This window comes from Pollicipes pollicipes, unplaced genomic scaffold, assembly GCF_011947565.3.
Source record: "Pollicipes pollicipes isolate AB1234 unplaced genomic scaffold, Ppol_2.1 Scaffold_5724;HRSCAF=6776_pilon_pilon_pilon, whole genome shotgun sequence".
NCBI lineage: Eukaryota > Metazoa > Arthropoda > Thecostraca > Pollicipedomorpha > Pollicipedidae > Pollicipes > Pollicipes pollicipes.
Window position 1 is genome coordinate 4404265 of NW_023596746.1, and position 24078 is coordinate 4428342.

General features: G+C 65.0%; 1 protein-coding gene across 1 annotated transcript in view; it reads left to right on the plus strand.

Moving 5' to 3' along the window:
• The first annotated feature begins 58 nt into the window (after positions 1 to 58).
• Positions 59 to 24078, plus strand: part of LOC119102350 (unconventional myosin-IXAa) — a 26728-nt gene continuing 2708 nt past the window's right edge. The window contains exons 1-6 of the mRNA XM_037225720.1: positions 59 to 217; positions 4155 to 4558; positions 12865 to 13381; positions 16198 to 16292; positions 18096 to 18258; positions 24021 to 24076. Of these exons, the coding sequence (XP_037081615.1) occupies positions 4251 to 4558; positions 12865 to 13381; positions 16198 to 16292; positions 18096 to 18258; positions 24021 to 24076 (1139 nt within the window). The 5' untranslated portion in view covers positions 59 to 217; positions 4155 to 4250. The remainder of the gene's footprint in view (positions 218 to 4154; positions 4559 to 12864; positions 13382 to 16197; positions 16293 to 18095; positions 18259 to 24020; positions 24077 to 24078) is intronic.

Genomic DNA, 24078 nt, shown 5'->3' on the forward strand with positions numbered 1-24078 from the left:
TCACTAAAACCGTAGGTTGCGAGGCTGCGACAGTTCATGCGCGGGTGGCGTAGCCAGCCGGTTTGTGTGTTGTGTGTGTGAGCGCGTCGACGCGTGTCCTTATGGAGCGCACTTGCTCCTCGACTGAACTTTCATTGGGTGTGACGGGTAGTCGGGGCTTTCGTGTTTGAGATAATATTGACTTTTTTCTATCCAGCTGCAAACCTGGAACAGAAAGGTGAGATTTTGCGAGCGGGTAAGCGTGTTCTGCTGTTCGACATGCTGTGTAAATGTTTTGAAGCGTTGGTGGTTACGTTGACCAGACTACAAGGAATGTATGTTTTCCTGAACTTGTCCACTTGAGCAGAAACATCAAGACAGCAATTCAAGTGTGTGTGCACAGGAAATGTGGGCATTTAAAGTTCGGTGCAGACCACCACCAGTTATAGTGCAGGGTCAATGTGTCAAGGAATTATGATGTTTCAATGATAATTTCAGGAAAAAGCTCCTAGGAAATTTTTCATGCAAAGGTAATGTAAAAATGCTGCCTAATTTGGCATGGTCTGAGAACAGCTACCTGCAGGTGAAGTTCAGTGTGCAAATGTTGCAGAGGTGCCTAGCACAGTAGGTTTCTTTGCAGACTGGTATGTTGGCTAGTCCATAAAAATCATGTCATTGCAGACATCTCTGGTATAGTGGTGAGGCTGTACAATAAATGACAGTGCATGTATTCAGTAAGTACTTGTGCCCTTAGTATGATGCATGGGTGCCAGCCAGACTGCAAAAATACATGTGATTGCAAACAGGTCTATCTTAGCAATGATATGGGGCAGAGGTTTGCCACATGTGCACATGAAATCAGAGCACTGATTTCAAAATATGACAATATTTCCAAATTATTCAACACCTGGCTGCACACATGCAATAGATTCAGTTTATTGATGTCACTGTGGCACCTGGGGCAGTATATGTTTTTTAAGCTGTACTGGTAGCACCAGGTCATTCTTGTTACTACAGCTAGCTGGCATAAGTAAGGCTTGGTGTCTTTTTCAAAGGGCCTTGGCAATCGTCTGGTATTTGCCTACCACACTGATCAAATGACCAACTAAAAGATTATCCCAGTCATCAAGAGACAATAGAAACCCATTGTTTTATGAAAAATCAGCAATGCTCAGCACGCACTTATCATGAGGTGTCATGAGGTGAGTGCTGGCCTAGGTTATAGGTATGGTATTTATGTTTTTTCAGAAGCTTGGCTGATTAACCATTAAGACTGCTATGAAATGCTTGTGTTCTTTTGATATGAGTACTAATGGTGCCTGGCCAATGCACCAAGCATCAAAACTGCACTTGCTCTATTTGGCATGCACTTGAGGTGGTGATTTGGTTGTTGGTTGTGTAAATAACTTAAGTCATTTTGGACTTATCCAGAAGAATGTGATAAAAAAGAACCTTGCATTGTTACCTGGGCCAAGGCAGATGGTTGGATCCATTCTCCAAAATATATTGTTGAAATGCATGCATCCTGAGATGCACAAAATCCTGATCACAGAGAAATGCTCAGAGATGGATGATGCAAAGATGACTTAGTCTTGTTAATCTGTAGCATGGATGATACATAACCAAGGACATGAGGTGCAATAAGTGCAACCCATTTATCATCCACTGTCATTTAACATGTTCAGGGTACTTGGTTAGGATTAGTATAAGACACTAGGTCTATGATTGAAAAGTCTTTGTCAAATTCATGCAATGGAAACTACCTGGCCTTGGTCTCAACAAATGTGAAATAGTAATGACTGTAGTGATTTGACTTCCATGTGTCTTTGTGTAGCTCAACAACTGACTGCTTAAGCTGCAGTAACTGCCACATAGATGTGTTGTGTGGCTGTTGGATAGGCAACCACTGCTGTCAATCCATGTTTCTGGTGGAACTTGGACAGAAACCACCAGAAATATACCACCCAATGGCCTAGCCTCAATCTGCTTCACAGTATTTCAAGTGGGCTGATTCTGCACTTGATGAAATCGTAAGATTTAGTTACCTTCCTGAACAGTTGTTAACTTCCAGATGTGCCACATTGCCTGGGTATGGCAGAGAATGTGTGCGACCTTTTGGCAGATATATCCAATTATACTTGATGTGCACAAGGCATTCTAAAGATAATTTTGGTGTGCAGTATGATTTTAATTACTTTGTGTGATAAGGGAGGACTGCATGCTGCACAGTAACTGGCTTTCCTGATGTAACCTGCTCTATGTGGCATGGTAAACATGTTGACAAAAGTGTTTGCATTTGTCAGCAAAAGTGTTAAATATGAATTAATTCTGTTGGGCTACATCCCAGCAAATAATATCCCTTCATGCTACCAACAGCCATGGCTATGATGGTCACTGCATGACATGATGCTCCATATCTTTATGATATGAACAGCTATGCCACCCAATGTTATGGATGACCACATAATATCCTAGAATTCTGGTTTTCAACCATGCGCCCACTTGCAAAGTCATATTCTCAACTTTCCATGTCATCACCTGATAATGAACTTCCGGTGTCCCCATTAAAGTAAAGTGATACCCCTTCAGACACTCAAGTTTTTTCATGGTTTCTTATAGCTGGTACATTTTTGAAGTGAGTGTGCCAGAAGCTGCTAGATTTTTTGGCTGCAGCGCAGGCTGCTGTCATACCAGTCTGAAGTTCGTCCGTTCACGATGCTGCCAGGAGTCCTGTTGCACCATGCAAACATTTAGATTGTGGGTTGGTTTTCGAGCATCAGGGTTGGAAGGGAATCTAGACTGTAGTTGTTTGGCTGTTGTTTATTGCTGAGACAATGCGTTGCGAGTGGGAGGGGGGGGGGGGGGGGGGGGGGGAGGAGATCTGCGGTGACGCGGGGTAGTCGCGGACCTATGGGCCAAACACGTTTTAAGATGAACGACTGTCGGAATTGTTCGGTGGAAGCATGCTGGTGTTTCTTCTTTTCTGCGTTGTCTTACGTGACAAGTGGCCAAATTGCAGGATGTTTAGACAAACGAACGGAGCTGCGTTCTTCGGTTTATTGTCTTGGCTGTGCTCTCATATGATACCATAAAGCCGAGTGCCGCTGTGACCAGGGGGCCGGGGCGTCGGCTCTGTGATGCCACCGGCGCGGAGTGTGTTTCACGCCCCCCGGAGCGCCAGCCCGCGCCGGCCGGCACTGGCCCCGGTGTCAAGACCGGAAGGAGCGCACCCGATAGCTGGCGCCCGCTTCCGGCGCGACTGCGGCGACGGCTGCTCTTCCGCTCCGGTCCAGCCCGGCTCAGGCGGTCAAGGGCCGTAGATGCCCAGCGGAGGAGGCTGTACCACAGGCGCCGGCCAGGGAGATTCAATCGCTGCAGCATTGTATGGCGGGGTTTCCTGTTGCCGGTCGGTGGAGCGCTTGCCACTCTTGGGGCTCGCTCGGCTGGGATGGTATTACGGGACTCGTAGTCAGTTGTGGGGTTCTGAGTTGTTTTATTTGGATGACTCAGGCAAGAAGCTGCACTGAGTTGGCGCGAAACAATAGCAGGCGTAAAACAACCTCCAAGTGGCGTCCTTGAAATGCAGTAGACAAAATCACGGTGGACAACAACTGAATTGTGAACATTGCAGCTGGGAGCTACACGGTATTTTGTTTCCTAGGCAGTGAAACAAGCAGCCGAGCATAAAACATTCAAAGTCGTGACATTTAATTTGGTATGTACTGAACGTTATCGTTTGTCTGTGTGGCTGACCAATATCTGTCCGTGCTGCCGTCGAATCCAGCGCCCTGCCAATCGTTTCGAGAGCAGGTGCTTCCAGCTGTTTGATGACTTGTGTGCATTGTGTGAAGGCCCGTCCGCTTACGCCAGTACTTGTTCCCGACGTGACTACCCGCCCCGTTTGTGAATTCACCCCCTCCCCCGTGCGAAAGGTCCGTGTTGCCACACGTGGACGCCCGCCCTGGTGCTCCCCGCGTTCGCACTCTTGTCCCACACGGAGTCTGGCTCCCCGTCCTCAGTCCGGCCGCCGTTTTGGGCGCGGGCTCGGCGCGGCGTCCCTCGTGTCCCCGTCCGTCGTCGCGGCCGGTCCGCCGTCGGTGTCGTCGGCGGACGGCGCGGCCCCGTGGCGGCCAGGAATAGCCGAGTGACCGCGCGCCGCCCTGTCGCCGCCGCAGCCTCCGCTGACCCCAGTACGGCGCCGGCGGCCGCCCGGTGACGCGTCGCCGCCGCCGCGCCGCGCCGCGCCGCGCGCGCGCGCCGCCGCCGCCGCCATGGCCGACGAGCAGCGCTACATCGTGGACGTGTTCGTGGGTGCGCTCAGTCCGCACTACGAGGCCCTCAGCATCCAGGCCAGCAAGGCGACGTCGGCGGCCGAGATCGTGCTGTGCATCGCCGACAAGCTGCAGCTGGCCGAGCCGGCCGCCTTCGAGCTGGCCGAGGTGGTGGGCGACGAGCAGGGCCGCGAGTGCAAGGAGCGACGGCTGGCGCCCGACGAGCGGCCCGTGGCCGTGCAGCTGCTGTGGCCGCGAGCCGCCGCCGCCGCCGCCACCGACGGCGCCGGACACCAGCAGGAGTACAGGTCAGTCAGGTCAGGCGGGTTCGGTCTGGGAAGTGGTGTGCTTGACGTGTGCTGTGTGTTCCGCGGGCCCCCAGCAGAGCCAGCGTGTTGTGGGCGGGATATTGACAGCACGTTGGTCATTGGTCAGTCGACTGACCGCGCTGCCGAACGGTCTGTCGGCATTGGTTGTCAGCATGTGTATGCATACGCGCGCTTGTATGTGACTGGGCCATGGATGACAGCTCCGACCTCTGAAGGCTGTCTGGCAGCCTCGTGCTCAGGCATGTTATGCCCGCGCTTAGTTTAAAATGGCGCTTAACATACAACGATCGCTTTTCATGGAGCAGCTGCCATTGTCGGCCGCGAATGCGACCAGCTAAGAATTTTCACCTTCGTGATTCAGAGCGCCTCGCACCATGCCACGTAACGCTTCTCGCAAGTCGTAGCGGTGCAGGTGTTGCCGGAGATTGTTACGCAGGCTGCCCGGCCAGCAGCAGGGAAATCATGCGTGCGATGTGTGAGCGGATCCGCGGCGTGTCCTTTCGCGAGTTTCCTGTGGGCTTCGTTGCGTGACCGTGCACGGTCTCCGAGAAAGCCGGCTTAGGGCGATCATCAGACGGAATGCTTGGTGCACCCCGCGGGTCTTGGAGTTGCAAAGAATGGTCTGCGGCACAAAGGAATGGAGCTTTACCCGGGTGCACTTTGTGCACCAGAGTCATACTTTGGCGAAAAAACCTTTGCGGCACACACACACGGTCATGCTGCGCGTGTCTTCAGCCTGAGCTGGCGCCCACCCTTCGCGCAGTATGACGTCGGCGTCGTTGAAGTGACGCCCTTCCCCCACGTAACGAAGCCCCCAAAATAGCATTGAGCATGTAACACCGGTCCCACGTGGGGAACGCCGGATGACGAAGGGGGCGGGGGAGGGATCAGGCGGCGGGTCGACCCGTCGCGGCGGCGCGTTGTCTCAGCGCCGTCACCTCACTTCCTGTCGTTTGTTTCGGGCCCGGCGGGGGTAATAACTGGGGTCGGACGGCGCGTGTCCTGAGCCGCCCGGTTCGCGAGTGGGAGGCCGGGCCCCGCCTCCGCCATGCGGGACCTGACCCCGCGAACCCCTGCAGGAGTGCCGCACGTAGTGCCGAGTGGCGCCCCCTCAGCTTGCCACGCCGACGGGACTGGCGACCGAGAGAGAAACACCCGGCGCCGCTGTTCCCGGCACGGGCGTTCTGCGGGTTACTCATTGGCTGCACCCTAAAGGGCGAGGCGGCGGGCGGCGTCCCCGGCGACGCGTCCGTGAACGCTGTGGTACGCCGGGTACACCGCTTCCGCAATACGCCGGGCTCGCACGCCGATGGCCGGCTGTCTCGTCGCTGTGTCTCCGGGCCGGCCTGCTGGGCGGGACGCTGCGCCGGGTCGCGGAGGGGCCGGCGGTGCCCGCGCGCCGGACGCGGCCCGACGGCCGAGGCCGGGCGAGGCGCGCAGCGTCGCGAGGGCCGTCAGAGTCAGCGGCCATGCGTGTCAAGGTGCTGGCTCCACGTCTGGGGAGACACGTCGACAGGGCCGCGGATCGTACGTCGGTGAGCCGCGGCACTCGAAGCTGGCTGTTGCGTGTGCTCGCGCCGACGCCGCGCACGGGTCCGCCGCGCGCGGGGTCGCCGGCTGCGGCGCTGAGGCGGCAGTTGCCACGCTCCCACGTCCCCGCCCGACGGTCAGGCGGTGAGTGTCGCTCGCTGTCTCGCTATCGCGCCATCAACAAACCAGCCTGATTATGTCATCGCCTCCGAGCCGGAGGCATGAGCTATCATTAGCGGCGGCGGCGGCCCGCAGCCGGATTGCACAAACAGCGTACGAATTCGTCACCGTTCCGGGAAGGGGCCCGGTCGGCTGGGCGCCGGGAGGTCACCCGAGCGTCGCCGCGGCGACAGGGTGGCAGGTTACGGGGTCTGTAACATCGGGAGCGGAGCCACGGCACCGGCCGCTGGAGCACGACGTGCAGTTGGCGACGGCGCGCCTGGCGGACCGCGGGTCGTGCCGACGTGGGTGAGGCTTAAGTGAGTTAATTGTAGTGAATGCATGCGCGGTAGTAAGGCCACATTGCTGCTAGTTAGCACCCCAAGTGTGGTCAAAGTAAGTCGAAATCTGAGCCATGGAGCCGACGGGCGATGAAGAATGGGTGTCGGAGGACGGAGTAGGCGGGGGACAGTGCACGGGCCCTGACACTGGCAGCCCACGGCTGGCTTGCGGCCGTGGACTGCGAAGGCCGGGTCCAGCTGCCAGTGCCGGCGGAAGTGGAGCGTTTTGTCCCCGATAAGGATAAACAGCAACCGCAGTGGACTGCGCCTCGTGGAGGCGCGGCATTGTCACGTTATCGGGACCAGCCCGCGCCCGCCGGCCCGAGCGCGCACCAGCGCCGCGCGCAGCAGCACACCCGCACACCGGTCCGGCCGGATGTCGCGTCAGTGAACTGGAAGAGTGTGTCGGGATGCGCGGTCGCCTCGCTGGCGCGACGCCAGCGCGGCGCCCCGGCGCGGGGTCGCGTGCAGGTGCTTGAGTTGGGGTACGAGGCGTCCTACGCACAGTGTGCCACACCTCAGCGGGGACACGGGTGGATGTTGCGCCAGAATGAGTTCCGAGCGTCCGTTGCGTCCATATCCGACGCGTCGCACGGAGGTAGGGGCAGGTAGGGAGGTGTGGTAGGGGCATGCCGCCACGTGAAGCGCCGCTGCCGCCGGGGTCGGCTCAGAACCGCGTCGTCACGGCCGACACGGCCGACAGAGCCAGAGGACGACGGCGGCCCCCGCAGGCCGAAGGCCCTCGCTCCGCTCCCGGCGGGCTTGTCCGCCCTGCAAACGGCTCGCTCTCGGCAGCGGCCGGCCTCTGGCAGCTCAGCGGCCGTTCCGGCGCCGCGCCGCCGGCGCTAATCATGGGACCGTCGGCGGCCATGTTCACTGGGGAGCGCCGCCGGCCGGGGTTCGTCAATGCGCGCTGACGGCGGCGACGGAGCGCTGTTGTGGCGGGCGCTGGCCGCGGCGCGCTGGCCGACCGCCAGCGCCCGGAGACGGCCGGCAGCCGGCACCGGCGGCAGCTCGTGCGCTGCGGCCGGCCCCCGGCGCCGCTGCGGATGGGGCCAGGGCCCCGCCGCCGCTACCATGGTGCTGGGGACTGTGGTACCGCGGGCCGGACTGAAATCGGTGGTCTGAAATGAACTTTTTCGATAAACTTGCTGCTGCGCGGGTGCCCGTGAATTTCTCCGTTTGCGTTCGCATTGCAACGTTGCTCGCCGCCGCCGGCTTGTTTACGTTATAGTGTTAAACGTGTTGCACACGCGCGGAACATTGACCCCTGCCCCAGTTTCCACAGACAGTTGGAAGGCGATTAAAGCTGCCTCGTTTGGTCGTTATCCCGACGTCAAATTGTATTGGATTTTTATATTGTAGCTGCTGGAAATAGGTCAGGTAGCAGTTCAGCGCCATTCGGCATTTGTTGTCCAAGCCTTTATTTCTGTCGCTGTCGGTAAGAGAAATACGCCGCCGCACCGTTTCCTGCCAACTTCTCCTGGCGTGTTTTCGAGTGTCGCACACTCACAGACCGCCGGGTCGTTGTGCCACGCCGATGGCTGTGCTGTTCGTGCATCAACGCCTACCCCATCTCACCTGTCTCTGCCGCTCTCGCTCGTTGGCTCCGCGCGTTCGCAGTCGACCGGCCGTGTTGAGTCATGCGATAAGCCGGTGCGGCGTGCCGGTAGCGGCCGCATCCCCGCGCGTTCCTCACCTCGCGGCCGACCGCCGGCCGCCCACGTGCGCGCCACGCCCCGGGCCACGCCGCGCGTGCTGCCGTGCGTCAGCGGCGCCTGCCGTGCCGGCGGCGGCCCGCCGCGATCTGTCATACGCGCCCGGGCGCAGGCGCCGCCGCCCATTGTCTCAGCGCGGCAGAACAAACGGAGGCGGCGGCGCACGCTCACGAACGCCGGGCCGGGCGCCCCGGGTCGGCTCGCTGGCTGACCTTTGCCGGCGCTGGCGGGCGCGGCGGCGGCGGCGGCGGCGGCGGCGGCGGCGGCGGCGGCGGCTCCGGCGGCTCCGGCGCCGGCCGGGACGTGTAACAGTCGGCAGCGGAGGCAATGTCTTTGTCGGTCGCTCAGCCGCCGGCCAGGTGCTCAGGCGTGTTTGGCCCGCACGCGCCGCGCTGCTCGCCGAAACCAGTCGGCGGGCCGTCACCGACCCGCAGCGAGCAGCGTGACAGCGCGAGCGCGTGCTCCGGGGATGACCGCCATGTGAGACCTTGAGGCGGTGGCGCTCGCCGGCGTCGCCCGGCTGTTCCGTGAGTTCCGTGGGATGATGACCGCGCGTCGAACGGAGCGCCGGCCGGCGGGGAGGGGGCCATCTCCGGCCGAGCGCGCCGGCGAGTGAAGGGCGGCCAGACGCTGCGGCCGCCCGCGGCGCCGATGGCCTGCAGCCGACCCCCCCCCCCCCCCCCCCGGGCCCGCCTCCCGCAGGCGTGGCCACCACCGGTCAGTGTGTGGCCGGCGCCTGCCGGGTGAGGGGCGCGCGGCGGCTCCGGTCCTGCCCAGGCGTAGTCAGTCGGCGGCGGCGCCGGCCGAGCGAGCGCGGAGACGTCGGCGGTGCGGTGCCGACACCGGTCGCGTCAGTACCCGCGGCTGACGGCTGCAAGGTGCGGCGCCGGTCACCGGCTGGCTGACGTCACCTGCCGCTGGCGGGTCTTTGTACGGACCTCTTCGCCGTCGGGTGGTGACTTCCCCGCCGCGCTCGGTGTGGAGCGGAGCCGGCCGCAGGAGCTGAGCGCGGCCTGGAGCCGGCTTCTGCCGGGCGTCGCTCCGCCGGCAGCCGTCGCCGCCGGGCTGCCGTCCGTGCTGCCCGCGGGGCCGGCCGGCGGGCCGCCCACGCGGCTGCCGTACAAGGTGCGCCCGGCGGCGGCCGCCGGCGGCTGCAGTGGCGTCAGGCGGCCCGGCCGGGCAAGGGTGCGCCGGCGGCGGTGCGGCGCCGCGAGCCATGGCGCTGGCGGGCGGCTCGCCGCCCCCGGTGGTCAGCGCAACCTTCCGCGTGTGAGTACAGAGCCTGCGCAGCTGCGCTCGCGGCGACGGCCCGTGGCAGGTGGCGGGAGTGGTGGTGTCTCACGGGCCGGCGGGGCGGCGTTTTACCGCGGCGACGGAGCGTGCGGGTGGACTGTCTCGGCCCGTGGAGCGGCGCGCGAGGCCGTCCGATGACGAGCTGGCCCGTCACACCGCCGGCGTCGGCCGCCACCGCGTCCGGCCGAGCGCCGCCGCCACCGGCCGCGGCTCCGCGCCGGGCCGGCGGCGGCGCCTCGGCTGGCCGCGGGCGGAGCCGGCTCCCGCGGGCCGGAGCGCCGCGCAGGCGGCTGCCGTCAGCTGCGGCCGTGAGTCACACCGGCCGTGTGGCAGTGTCGGCGCTACCAGTTTGCACGGTGAACGGGACTGACGGGCCGCAGCTGCAGTCTGTTACCCGCACTGCGGTTTGGAATCGGAACTGGGGATTATCCGTGCCGATGACGCGAGTTGATGGCTGCCGCAGCGTGTCTCATGCAGCCGGCTGACTCGGTGATGCGGTCGGGTAGTAATATCCTGTAAGCCACGCCGCGGGCGCGTTGGGCAGACCTGAGGCTTTGTCCTGCGACCTACCGCACCTCGGTGCTTGACAAAGCCGGTCGACCGCCCTGTCGTAAAGCCCCGAGCCGTGTGTCGTGACTTATGACCGCTTTCCCTAATTGCGGTGTGTTCAAAGGGCCGTCGGCCGGCGGATGTGGGCGGTTGTGCGGCGGCGCGGCCGGCGCTCTACGCACCCGACCCGCTGACCCAGACCGGGTCGGCTTCCGTCCCCGGGGGCCGGCCCGGGTCGCTGCACGCACCGTTGGCGCTGGCGGCGGCGGCCTGCTTGAGGACGGCCGCGGCTCTGCGGTCCTGCAGACGCGCCGCGTCCGCGAAACGCAGCGATCGTGGCGGTCTGGCGCGGCGCGAGCGCTGTGCCGGGCTTGATTCATGGCGATGACGGGGGTGGCGTCCGCACGGCGCATCCGGGACGACGCGCGCCGCCGTTGGACGCGTGACGTCCCGCGGCGGCCCTGCGGCGGCGCAAGTCGCTGATGCAAGTCCAGCCACCGTCGGTGGCGTCCGCGGCCGGCCTCGCGCCGCCGCGTGGCGCGCGAGCTGGTCCGGCGCGCGGCCGCCGGACCAGTGACGTCAGCGCCGCAGCGGCCGCGCCGCCGGCCGTCTAATGAGAGCGGGCGAGCGCGCCGTCCGAGCGGCGGCAGCTGATGGGCGGCGGCAGATGCCGGCCCGCTGACTCAGGCGACGCCGTCCGCCCGGCGGACGGCGTCGCCGGGCCGGCGGCCGCCATCGGGCCGCGGACGCCACAGCGGGCCCGCTGCCGTGACCTTTGACTGGACGCGCTATCGTGAAGCGCCACGGCCATGGGCACCATTGACAAAGGTGCCGGGATCCTCCGGCTGCCGTGTCTGCTGGGGAGTCGCAGAGACCGCGGCCAGGTTGTCGGAGCGGCTCGTCCGGTGTCGCAGCCCGGCCCGATGACCTCCGGTCGGGCCAGGCCGTGAGCGGGGCGTGGACCGGTCGCCGGGGCCGGGCCGCGCGCTCGTGTCCGGGCGGAGCGCCCGCGGAGTGCGCCAGCTGCTCTCCCGCGGACGTGGCGCAGTGCGGGCGCGTCACGGTTGTATGGGGAGCACGGAGCGGCGCAGCGCGGCGCGGCGCGGCGCGGCGCGGCGGCTGCGACCAGCGGAAAGCGGAGCAGGCCGGCGAACGGGAAAACGCCGCGTCGATCCGCTCACGCCAGCACGGGAAGCCGAACGGAGTACATTTGGTGACGCAGCGGCGAGGGCCACGCCAGCCGTGCCGGGCTGGAGCCGTGCCGGGGGAGCTTGGCCGCCGGCCGGTGTCGCCGGACCGGCCGGCCGCGTGTCCGCGCTGTCGTCTCTCCTGCACCGGCTCCCGTCGCGCCGGTGGGCCGGCGTGAGTCGCGGCCCAGCCGGCGGCCGGCCGGCCGATGCTTTCCTTGGTTGGTCCAACGCTCGGCGCGGTGCGCCCGCCGGGGCCACGCACGGAGGGCCGGACCCCGCTCCCCGCCGCGGCCTCGCTCTCCGCCGGGACACGCCGCTCCGGTGCCGGTCTCCGGTTGCTTCGGTGAACGCGACGTGCGCTGGACGTGAACGCGGACGCGGACGCGCCCCGGCTGTGGGTGGCGTGGGATGCCGTGTCCACCGCGCGCCGTCCGGTTCCCACGCAATCGCGGTAACGGCCGTCCGTACGCCGTGGATGTAACGGTGGCCGGCGCCGGGGCTCGGGGGCCGTCTGCACGCACACGCAGTGCGGGCCGGCGGGTGGGCGGGCCGCCAGCGCCGGCGTCAGGCGCGCCGCCGGCGCTGACGCGGCGGTGCCGGTCTCGGAGCACGCTCCGTGCCCCCTCCCCTCCCGTCCCCTGCCCTCGTGGAGCCCTGCGCGTGACGGGTGGCGGCACGGAGCGCGGCCGTCGTGAAACCGGAGCGGCGGCGGTGCTGGCTCCGGGAAGGGCCGCCGGACGGGACTGCATCCGGCCGGCGGGGCCGGCGCTGTGTCATCGGCGGAATGGCCGCGGCCGGGCTCACGGTGGGCAGGAGCAGGGTCCGGCTGGGTCAGAAATGGCTCGGACGGAGGGGTGTTGATCTGAGAAATGGGCCGGTTGGGTCAGGCGGGGTCCGGCCCAGCCCTGGCCTTGGGGGCTCCGGACATACTTGGCCGACGCTAGTCTATCGGGTCGGTCCATAACGGGCACGGGGGCGGGATGGGGGAGGGGCACATCTGCACCCTTCTTGGTCGACGTGATGTCGTTTGAAAGCCGTACCCAGAGCGACGGCAGGGTACTGTCTTGGGCGGCGGAAACCGTCCTGACCGCGCGCCACAAAGTCGCCGAGAACGCCGGGAGCGCGGTCACGGACTGCGGACGGCGCCCCGCGGTGCACGCGAGCCGTCCCCGACGCGGGCGGCCGGTGCAGGGTGTCGGGGTCAAATATCGGCCCCGCCGCGGCCGCCGTCGGCCGGTGCGCCGTGTCCGCGCGCCCGTCCGTGCCGGCCCCGCGGGCCGCGCACCGCTGGCATCGTCGGACCGCCGGCCGCGCGTGAGCCCGCCAGCAGCGGCGTGCGAGCAGCCTTGGACTCTGAGGAGCGAGAGCGACCGCCTGTTTTTCCTCAGCCGGCTGTCTTGTGTGCAGGCCTGACCCTGGCGCGGTGGTGTCGTCGCCGCGTGGGAGCTCGGTGCGGCTAACCGGCGCTGCTCGGTTTCCGCTTCTAACCGGTGACCCGTCGACAGGCTGTACCTGCGGGACAAGCTGTCGGACGCCCTATGGACGGAGAGCTTCGCCATGGACCCGCAGGTGATCCGCGACTACTTCTCGCGCTTCATGTGCCAGCCGCGCGACCGCGAGTACCCGGATCTGTGCCAGCTGCCCGACCTCACCGAGGAGACGCTGCTGGGCAACCTGCGCGCCCGCTTCGCCAGCGGCCACATCTACACGTACGTCAACTCGATCCTGATCGCGCTCAACCCGTTCAAGTTCTACCCCATCTACAACCCCAAGTACGTGAAACTGTACCAGACGCGGCGGCTGGACGAGCTGCCGCCGCACATCTTCGCGCTCGCCGACGCCGCCTACCAGAAGATGTTGCGCGACGGCCGCAACCAGTGCATCGTCATCAGCGGCGAGAGCGGCAGCGGCAAGACGGAGAGCACCAACTTCCTGCTGCACCACCTGACGGCGCTCAGCCACAAGGGCGCGCTGGCCTGCGGGGTGGAGCAAACCATCTTGGCGGCCGGCCCCGTGCTGGAGGTCAGTGTGCGGGGACGGGGTGGGGGCTGGTGAGATGGGGCGGGGCGGGGCCAGTTTACTGGAAGGTCCGTGTTAAGGGGTGGGGGAGGGGTCGGCTGTGGGGGGGGGGGGGGGAGGGGATTCTGAGAGGTTCTCCCCGTGTTTGAAAGTATCGCCAGAGGGGCGCTCCTAGGAGGCGACGCGTGATGAGAGGTCATTGTGGGTATGCGGGGGGGGGGGGGCGGATGTGGTTTAGTGCCGCGCTGTGCTTTGTAGGGAAGCGTGCTACGAGGGCCCCACGTGGTGACGAGGTGGTGAACCACCTTTGGGTTGGGGACGGAGGGCAGTGTTGCGCGGACGACGGTTTGCGGCGAGATGCCAGTGCCGTTCCGCTGGGCGGCGGGCCGCTGGGCCGGCCGTTCGTGTTGTGCTGAGCAGATGGCTAGGAACTGCGCCCCTGGCTGATGCTGCTTCTGACCCTGGAGAATGGGCCCGCGTGATCTGTGTGTGGTCGTGTGCTCACGCTTGTGTGATATGTGTCTGACCCCTGTGGAAAGGTGCTTGGGGACTAACCTTGTGGTTGGGGATGTGCCGACGGCGCGGTATCGGTGAACAGGATGTGGACCCGGTCGTGTCATACGAGGGAGTTTATGTGCAGATAGGCGAACTGAGGCTTAAGTGATCTGGGTACCGAATGTCATGCTTAAGTCCCGTCAGGCCGCGTGCGGGTTTTGTTCCTCGCGTTGGCCGTCTATGGTAACTAAACAAGCTGTCTGATCCGAAAAACAGATATGGATAGTTGCACGGGTAAGCCATGGTGTTTCTGTAATTATTTGGCCCATTCTTCGATGGTCCCGTTTCGCGTTAGTGGAGCGCACAGCGGCTTCTGCTGAGTGCGACGCCATCGACTCACCGTTTGACGCGGAGAATAGCTCCTGACGCAGCGGAGGCTGGTTCGCGAGAGGTGGTCTGAAGACGTCGGCGCCGTTTCGCGCGCCTGCCAAGCAGATGCGGTCCTGGCCGCTCCGTGCCAAGGCGTATTGCCGGTGCTCAACCGTTAGCGCTTGGCCCCGAATGGGCCTTCGATTGCTCGTTGGCGGCCTGTCTGCCAGATTTGGCGCGGCGTGAGCTGCGGCGGAGGGTACCACCGCGGGTTTTATTGAAGGGCCCCGCCTGTGATCGGCGTCGAGGTGTCGCAGGCCTCGTAGTATCGGCCCGGTCGGAAGCCAGATGTCTCGTGTAGCGCCAACCCCGCCGCACTAACGTAAACTCGGCGGGCCGCCTGCGGTTCCGGCTCGGCCGGCCGTCAATCGTGCGCACCCAGCGCGCCGCCGCGCGGCGGCCGCCGGGCCCCCATGATATCACCGCTCGGGGCGGCTCGTTGACGATTGCCGGCGCCCGGGTTATGCGGCGAGCGCGCGGCTTCGGTCATGCGGCCCGGTCGGAGCCGTGTCGTCGGATGGCGCGGCGCCGGTGGCCTTGTTGGGAGAGCTCGGCGGCAGCGGCCGCCGTATCAGGAGTGCCGCTGGACGGAGTGAGCCGGCGCCGTGGGTTGGACAGGTCGGCCGGGCAGGGCCAGGCGCAGGGGCCGCGCCTGTCCGCCGTGCTGGGCGGCGCCGCCCGGGCACTAGCTGTGACCGTTGTTGCACTTCACGGGCGCCGACGGGGGCGGCTCTCTTGGCACAGCGCCTTCGCACTGGTGTGTCGTGTATGCGTCTCATTGTTCCATGGGCACTTCTCTGTAGTGCCGAGGTATTGCCACGCGGCGTGCCGTATATCCTTCCCGTTGTCGGCACGTGATCTATCTTATACGCTTTCCCCCTGTCGCTTGACGTGCAGCTTAGAGCCCCCTTTGTCGCCACGTGTTGTGATCAGCTGACCGTCCCCACTGTCGCTGCCCGTCTGCTTGCCCCCCCTCCCCCCTTATTAACGTTATGGTGCCAGGGTCGCATGATCGGCCACTGTTGCCATGTGCTGTGTTGTGTCAGCTTCTGTTCTACCGCTGTTATCTGCTCCGAGTCATGGCTGATATCGTCACGGCCCGTTCAGGCCCCTCGTTGTGAGGTCAAGCTTACGGGTTGCACCACCGCCTCCATCATGACCCTCAGGCGGCGCGCTGTCCCTCGCAATGCGTTGAAAGTCGGCCTGCGTCCCCATAGCCGTCGCGCCCTAAAGCCTAAATCATCACCATGCCTATGAGGTTCGCCCAGTCGGTGGGTTCCTGGGTGGGGTCCCTCGCGTTTCTGGCGCGGTGCTCGGTGTGGGTCGAGGCAGGGGCATCTTGGTTGTTCGGCGATTGGCCCGTACGGGAGGTATCCACCATAGGCCATCCACCTGCGCGCGGTTCAGGGGCGGAGTGTCGTTCCCGAAGGGTCCTATCGTGGTATCGTGAGTTGAAAACAGCCGTGAGCCACCAGCTTGTCGTCAGTTGGCTCCACAATCGTCACTTTGTGTGATGTAGTTCGGAACCTAATCGGAAAGTTACCATAACCGGCCCACCGTCATAGTCGAGGATAAGCAAACGGCCGCAGTCACCGCGTGGTCGTGACGAGGGCATCATCAGTCATGAGTTTTGTCACCATTCCCTCGCCGTCCTCGTTGCTATGGTCTCAGGTTACTGCCGGGCTCCTGATCAATGATGTCATCTGTCACACCAGGGTCGTTTGTCACCGTCGTTATCTCGTCATTCGCCAAAAGATCGGCTCGGGTCAGACGAGTCATCGTTGAAAATCATGCTGTTCACACGAGGCGTTGGAGAGCGTGCTGGGCTGGCCCCGCCGGTCTCTGGGACCGGGAGTGGCTCGCGGCGGTCTCACCTCGCTTCACTCCCGTCACAGGCTTTCGGCAACTCCAAGACGGCGCACAACAACAACTCGAGCCGGTTCGGCAAGTTCATCCAGGTGAACTACAAGGAGAACGGCCAGGTGCACGGGTGAGTGAGCCGCGCGCCTCCTCCCCTCCCCGATTCTCCTCGACCCTCCACGGCGTGCGGCGGCGACCCCGACTGCGCTTGACCTGCCACAGGTGGGGCACCAGGATATCCGCCGGCGCCGCGTCAGAATCCCGTAATCCGTCAGCCACTCGCGCTAATGAAAATAGCCGCCGGCGCTGGCATGTTGATGGCGCTCGTACGTCAGCTTGTCCCGTGAAATGGCACCGGGCTGTCGGCGCCAGCAGGTTAATGGAAGCGCCGCTCCGTCTGATGAATTCGCTGCTCCGCTGACGGCCGTGACGCCGGACTGTCGGTGGGCTCTGACGTAAACACGGCGCGCGCTACGCCGCGCCGCGCCCGGTCTCGGGTTAAGCGGCGCTGAGGTACGGCGCATGGTGGCGTCTCGCGGTGCGGTGTCTGCCGCCGCCGGCTCGCCGGCGCTCGGCTCGTGTGGCGGATGCCGCCCCATGCGCCTGTATCTCGCGCCGCGGCGGTGTGTTGACGTTTAGTTCTGGCGCCGGAAAGCCTGAGGAACGATCGCGTATCTCGCACCATGTCGCTGGCAGCTGTTGCAAGCGGTTAGCGGTTCGACACCTCCCGGCTTTTTTCACTCATGTCGGATCCATGTTTCCGTTTTAGTGATGGTTAGGTCTGACGGGCGCATAAACTGTTGGCCATGTTTCCGTTTCAAGGTCATGGACCAAACGCCGCACAAAGTGGCCGTGTGCCCGGACGGCCGGCAATGTCAGCTGTTTGCCGCTCGTGAAGGTCGAAGCTCTCGGCTTTCGCCATCCGATTCCGCGCGCGGCTTTCGCGCCAGCTCCCCTTTCACGCGGTGGCCAGGCCACGTCCCGGCAGGGCGGTGTTGCTGTCGGCTCCGCCGCAGGAGACATGGCCCGGGCCGCGACGTGAGGTCCTCCGGCATCAGCACGGGTCGGACTGCCCTGGCTGATCTGTCCTGACCTGGCCTGACCTAACCTGACTGACCTGAGCCTGAGCCTGAGCCTGAGCCTGACCTGAGCCTGACCTGTCTCGTATATGCCACTAACCATGTCACGGACCTTCCGTGCAGCGTCCGCGAGAGCCGCCGTGTTACATGCTGTCGTTGATGTACCGGTGATGTGAGCAAGTGATCTGATCGTGTCCCCCGCTGGCCTGCCTCGCACCTGTCCCTGACGCGCCTCCGCATATTCTGTCACTGACGTACTGGGGAACTGGTGGCGGTCTGTCATGCAGCTGAGGCCGGAGTCTCGTGGCTCAGTGCCGGTCCCGCAGCGGTCGAGGGGTGGCTGATATGGTGCCGGCTGTGTTATAGATCTGCGTCACACGTGGCGTGTCGTATGTCGCGACGTTATGTACTGTTCGTGGCCGTTCCACGCGTCTTAAAATAAGCGAAGGATGGTCTGTTCTACAAGTTGGGAGGTCTGGTGCTGAGCCGTTCAGCTGCCGCTGATTTGCCTGCCGGCTGAAATGAACCTCATGAAATGAACCGATCTGCGACCTGCTCATTTCCCCATCTCCTATTTTCCCCTCCGCTGGCATTTAGTGGCATGACAGTGAACTAGGACCACATGCCGTCTCGGATCAGCCAAGAAATAGTCGTTCGCCTCGCTGTGACCTTCCATCTGGCTGCCGCTCAGCAGTCCTGGGACTCGCTGTAGCCTGTCGGCCGTCTGTGACCCTACACTTACGTGTCGCTTACCAGCCCACGGCCCCGCACTGGTTGGGTTCGTCCACGTTCGTTAGCGCGCGGCTTCTCTGACCTGCTGCTGACTCCTGTTGTCTCCGCTCCGCCGTTTTCAGGGCCGTGGTGCAGAAGTACCTGCTGGAGAAGTCGCGGATCGTGTCGCAGGCCCGCAACGAGCGCAACTACCACGTGTTCTACTATCTGCTGGAGGGCGCTTCGGAGGAGGAGCGGCGGCAGCTGCACCTGCTGCCGCCCTCGCAGTACCGCTACCTCAGCCAGGTGAGAGAGGTCGAGCCGGGGCCTGGCTGAGGCCGGCAGCGGGGGGACTGAGGCTGGCGGGGAGTTCCGGCGGCGGGCGGACTGAGGCTAGTGGGGGAGTCGTGCTGCCGTGGGCGCTGCACCGGCAGCGGAGGACGACGACGCTGGCCGGCTGCAGAGGGCGGGGGCCTCGGCCGAGGCGATAGCGTGTGCCGTCAGGAGTCCGGTCCACGGTCTGGAGCGCCCCGCCGGCGCGAGGTACGTCCTCTCGTGACAGAGGCCACTTCGATGCGGCGCTCCCCTGCGGGTCGGGCGAGATGCTTCGTGATGACACCAGCTGGCGGATTCGCCCGTCACGCCTTCTTCGGTGGACATTCCTGAGCCGGCCCAGACGCGGAACAGCCCCGCCTCACCACCTCCTCGGTCACGTTCACGATACGCCCCTACGCCACTCGGACATTGGCACCAACACTGGAGACCGCTTCGGACAGCTAGACGTGGCGTCTTCGGGGTCTGCGCCGGCCCGTACCCCCCGGGCCGCGCGGCGGCTGTCCTTACCCACCGCAGCTCCCGCCTGCCGTCGCTGCTAAGATAGGCCAAATAAACAGCCGTCGCCCGGCGTCGCCGGTCGGCCGGGCTTGAGCCGACCGCGTCAGCGGCGCCGATCGCGGCCGCTCCGATTAATTACTGCTAATGAAGGGCGCCGCCGCAGGGTGGGGGAGGGGGAGGGACGGCGCCCCGCCGTCGACCAGCCGACGCGGTGTCAGCAGCGCCGGAGGAGGCTGGTGGACGCCCTCCTCCGTCGCCGCTGGACGGCAACAGCGCCCTCTTTGGCCACCCTGGAAGCGGCGACCAGGCCGGGTCGGGCCGGTCTGGCGCAGGTGGACCGCGGCGTGGCGTTGGTCGGCCGTCGGTGGTGGGTGTCTCGTCGGTTGCTCTGCTGCCGACGGCGGTCGTGCGTTGGTGTCGACGCCGGGCGGGGGACGGGACTTGGCGCGGTGAGCATGGCAGTGGTGTCCGTCTCATGTGCCCTCCCCCGGCACTGGTCACCTGTGGGGCCGGTGCTGCGCGGGCGGGCCGTGGCGGGCCGTGGGAGCGTGCTTCGACACGGCCTGTCGGCGGCGACCGGCGCGGCCGTGGCGCGGTGACCTCGGAGATACACTGACGACATCGGTGGCGTACTTGCCGCTGCATTGACGGCGGCCGCCCGTGAGATCTAATACGCCGGTGTTCAAGAGAACCTGTGTGTCGAGTAGACATCTCACGTCCCGGCAATTTTTTTCTGCGACCGGCTGGTCTCTGTGGCATCTGTTGTGCCGGTGAACGGATCATGAGGCGTGCCTTGATGCCCGACGGATCGGGAAGATGTTCACACGGTTGACCGCCCGTCTCCCGGCCCGCCGTCGACCCCCGTCATACCCCGTTTACCGCCGCTCTCCCGTTGGCGCCACCCGTCCCGGCGGCGGTCCCGTCCCTCCGACCTGCTAGTCTGCGTCGTTCACGCGGACCAACAACCGCAGACGGACCGGACGGAGACCGGACCTCATGTCCTCGTGACGTCTGGCGCTCGGCGACCGGTCGGTCGGTGACGTGTGACCCGGTGACCGGCCGGCGGCGGTGACGGGCGCGGCCAAGGCCGTCCCAGCGCGGCGTCGGAAGCGGCTCTGCATTGCAATGGGGTGCGCCCAGCTTGAGTAAACAAGTCGGCGATGAGCTCACGGCTCTGACGCCCCGGCCGGCCGCGACCGGCGGACGGATGGTGCTCTGGACGGCCGGCCGCGGCGGGCGGACGGATGATGCTCTGGACGGCCGGCCGCGGCGGGCGGACGGATGGTACTCTGGACGGCCGGCCGCTCTTATCGAGGAGGGGGGGGGGAATGCGCCCTCTGGAGGGTGATGGTCCTCTGGAGGGCGACGGGCCCTCCGGAGGGGAATGCGCCCTCTGGAGGGAACGGGTTTTTGGGAGGGGGATATGCCCTGGTCCTTTGGGGGGGATGATTGGTCCTCTGGAGCGCGATGCCCCCCCCCCCCCCCGGACGGGAATGTGCCCTCTGGAGGGTGATGGGCCCTCGGGAAGATTACGAGTGTCTGGAGGGATGCTGGCCGACCTGGATGGGATGAATCCTCTCTGGGCGACGACAGCTGCTATAGAGACGATCAGAAATGTTTCGGCACCGCAGCGCTGCAGCCTGCGGGTGCCCACGACCTCGAGAGTGGTGCGCTGGCGGGCCGCACCGGAGTCGCCGTACATAGCCGCGCTATGATTCCGGGCCGCTGCATGATTCCGGGCCGTGATTCCAGTCCGCTGCATGATTCCGGACGGTCGGTGCAGTCGGTGGACGACTGCACCGACGGCCGCCGAAACGCCGCTGTTCGCGTGCAGGGTTGGCGGCCGCCACAGCCGGACGGTCCCCTGGTCGGACCCCCTGCGGCGTCTGCTCCCTCGGAGAGCCCGGGAGCCGCACCGACGGCTGGCGGCGCGTCGAACGGACGTCACCGGCAGCTTCGGTGGTGTTTGTTTTGAGCGGCGGCCGCCGCCGCCGCCGCTGTCCGCCGCCGTCCTGCCAGGGGAGGGTGAGGCGGGGGACGGTATCCCCTCCTGGCATGGTCTAGTTCGCGGCGGACGCTCCGGAGCGCGCCGGCCAAGTGGCGCGCCGCTGTGCGCCGGCTAGGGTTTCCTGGCATGCGCGCCGACACGGTGCTGACCGTGCCACGGGCGCCGGCCAGCGGCTGCGGAGGCCGGGACCGGCGTACCGGCGGGCCGGCGGGCGTGCTGGTGTGACGTCGCAGTGCGGCGTTGATGGACATATTGCTGCTCCGTCGCGGACGCGATGTAGGAACAGTCGGGCTTGGTGGTCCTGGTGTTGACGCAAGAAAGGTGTGATTCTTTCCGGGCGGCCCGGAAAGGCTGGGACATGACGGCCCGGGAGAGGTGCGGGGTCCCTGTCCGCACAGCTCTCAGTCAGTGGTGCGGCCGGGCGGGGTGATGAACCAATAGCTCTGCGAGGGGCACGAGGAGTCACCGTCGCAGCTGACTCACGTGACACGCTGCTGCGCCACCCCGACATCGGCTGGCGCTGCAGGCAAGAGTCTAGGACAAGGAAAAGCATATCGCCCGCGGTCAGGCGCTTACTTCAAGTCTCAACAAATGATTGCCCACATAGCGAGTGGCTGCAGAGGGTCACAGCATCCCGCCCGCGCCAGCCGTCCAGCACTGGATCGCCTGTCGCCCTGGTGTCGTATGTCAGACGGCAGGAGGCACGGACAGGGCCCTTCACGGTCTCCGTCGCCACCGGCCGGCGCGGTGAGGCGGCTGCTCGACGCGGAGAGGGTTTGTTGATACTGAACGTCACACGCTGCACGGCGGAGGGGAGCGCGCCGGTTTATCGTTGACGTTTCGGGGAGCAGTTTGTTTTTACGACAGCGTCATAAACGGCGGGACAGTCATCTTTTTGCTCGTCGTTTAGAGCACGACCGGCCGGACACGCCTGCCCCGGTCGGCCGTCGTCTGTCATGCTGCGCTCGCGGGATCATGTACGCGGAATCGACGAGGCGCGTCCAGTGAATGGGCTACGCGCGGACTATGAACACTGCTACGGCGGTGTCACGCACTGCGAGTGGTGGACCCTTTTTAAGGAAGCCCAGAACCACGTCACAGAGTCTGCTTACGCTGCCAGCGGTCGTTCTGGATTTTGTCACTGGGTCCCGCGCTGTCGCAGCCTGGTGGTCGCAGCGCTCTGCAGCCAACACCACTCCACCATCAAAGCTGGCCTGTTACAATCTTTAGTTTATAGGCGTCCCCGGCTGGCTGGAGGCCGCGGCCGGCGCGGGACTTCCGCCGCGGCGGGCGCCAGGTGTGGCCCATCCGTCGGTGGCGCCGGGAGCCGGCCGCTGCTGCGTCGTCCGTGTCAGCCCGGTGGCCACAGTCGCTGCCGTGTGTCGGGTGCTGGCGCGGCGGCGGCGCCGGCTGGCCGGCTGCCAGGCGCGCTCGGCGCGCCCCGCGTGCTCGGCGTGCCTGCCGCCGCCGCCGCCGCCGCGCCGCGCCGCCGTACACGATTGACGTAGGTCGGTGCGTAGCGCGCCGCTCCACGCCGCGCCGCGCCGCGGGCCGTCACGTGCGGTGCCCCGCGCGCCCGGCGGCGGCGGCGGTCAGGTCGGCGCCGCGGCCGGCCGGGCGCACGGCGACGAGTGCTGACGGATCGACCGATAGGCGGCGTCGTGTCCGTGATAAATGTCGGCGAGTCGCTGTCATGTCGCGGCCGGCAGCCGTCGACGCCGGACCCGAATTAGCCCGTCGCCTGCCTGCCAAGGCGCGCGCAATTTAACGGCGCGCCGCCGAGCGCGGCCGCGCGGTCGGCAATGGGGCGATGTCGACCGCGCGGCGGGCGGCGCGGGGTCCGCGCGCGCCGCCGGTCGGCCGCGCCTCGGTCGCCGTCGATTAGGGCGTATCGGTCGGGTCATCGCCGGCTTGGACGGCCGCCGGCGGCTGACGTTTGAGTGGCGGCCGGCGGTCCGGCGCCGCGCGCCCTTGGCCAAGTCGTGCCCGCTCGAACTGTGCGTGCTCAGACAGGCCGAACGGAGGCGCACGCCGCCGGTGGAGGAGCGGCGCTGGCGGGCGGCCGCTCGCGCAGTCAGGCGCGGCTGCCCCGGCCGGTGAGGCGCAGGATGCTCCGGCTGGCGGTGGCTCGTTCACCAGGCCGGGTCGGGGGGGGGGGGGGGGACTGCTGCTGCGCGGAGCGAGGCGTAGGGGACGGTCGGCCGCGGCTCCATGGGGTGATGAGACTGGAAGGGGGCTGAGAGGCAAGAGGAACGGGTCCAGAAGGAAGCGGCACGCGCGCGTGGTCCGCCAGTCAGATGTTGTGTTGGTATGTTGTTGGCGGTGCGGGTTATTTATGTGTTGTTTGCGCCGTAGATTCACCTTGACACGAAGGGTGACGGAGAGATGTGAGCCGTGTCACGCCAGGTGAGGGAGCTCCGCAGGCGATGCGGAAACCTCATCCTTGTTCCACGCGCCAACCTGAGTCCCCTACATATAAATGTATCTCCACATCCCAGCGTTTGGGCAGGTTTAGGGTCGCGCCGTCCGTCAGGCATCTGCTCACGTCACTTACGTACACATGCCACTCTGTGACCACAAGCAGGAATCGACCATTCATGCCGGCCGGCTTTCTGACGGGGTGAATCACTGCGCCAGCGCTCCCAGCAGGCAAACTGGAGCGAGCGCACGCCGAGTGACGCGTGTGACTCAGTGCGCGCGTGACGCGCGGCTCTTGATTCGCCGCGCGCCGGCCCGCTGGCGTGGTGCCGTCGTCGGCAAACTGGCGGACAAAGCGCGCCGCCGACCCATGATGTGTGGCGGCTAAAGTTGCGGCGAATTCCCCAGCGGCGGCCGGTTGAGCAATTGGCAAGCGTTGAGGCGGCACGCCTTGGCATGGTTTCATTTGTTGATTGTGTGCTGACTGGAGGGCAGCCCTCCTTTGTTTTTGTCGAGCCTTGTCGTTGTTGGACACAGGGCGAGTTTGGGTGGAGTTGTCCGTGTCGGTGTCAGGACCGGGGTGAGACTAAGATGTGTGGCGTCTGTCCAGAGCGAACACTTGATCCAAAATGGGCCGAGTATGCAACGCGCTTATTATCCAGCACCTCGACGCAATCGTGTTGGACCAATCCGTTGTCCGTTCGCAACATGCCGCTGCCGTCTCCTGTGATGTTCGCTGGCGTATGATGACCGCGTCACTAAGCCCACGTCGCCTTTGAGCCCCGCTGACCCCTGGCCGCCGTTTCAGAGCGAGTGCAATAGCCTGGAGGGTGTCGACGCCAAGTACGAGTTCAGCCGGCTGAAGC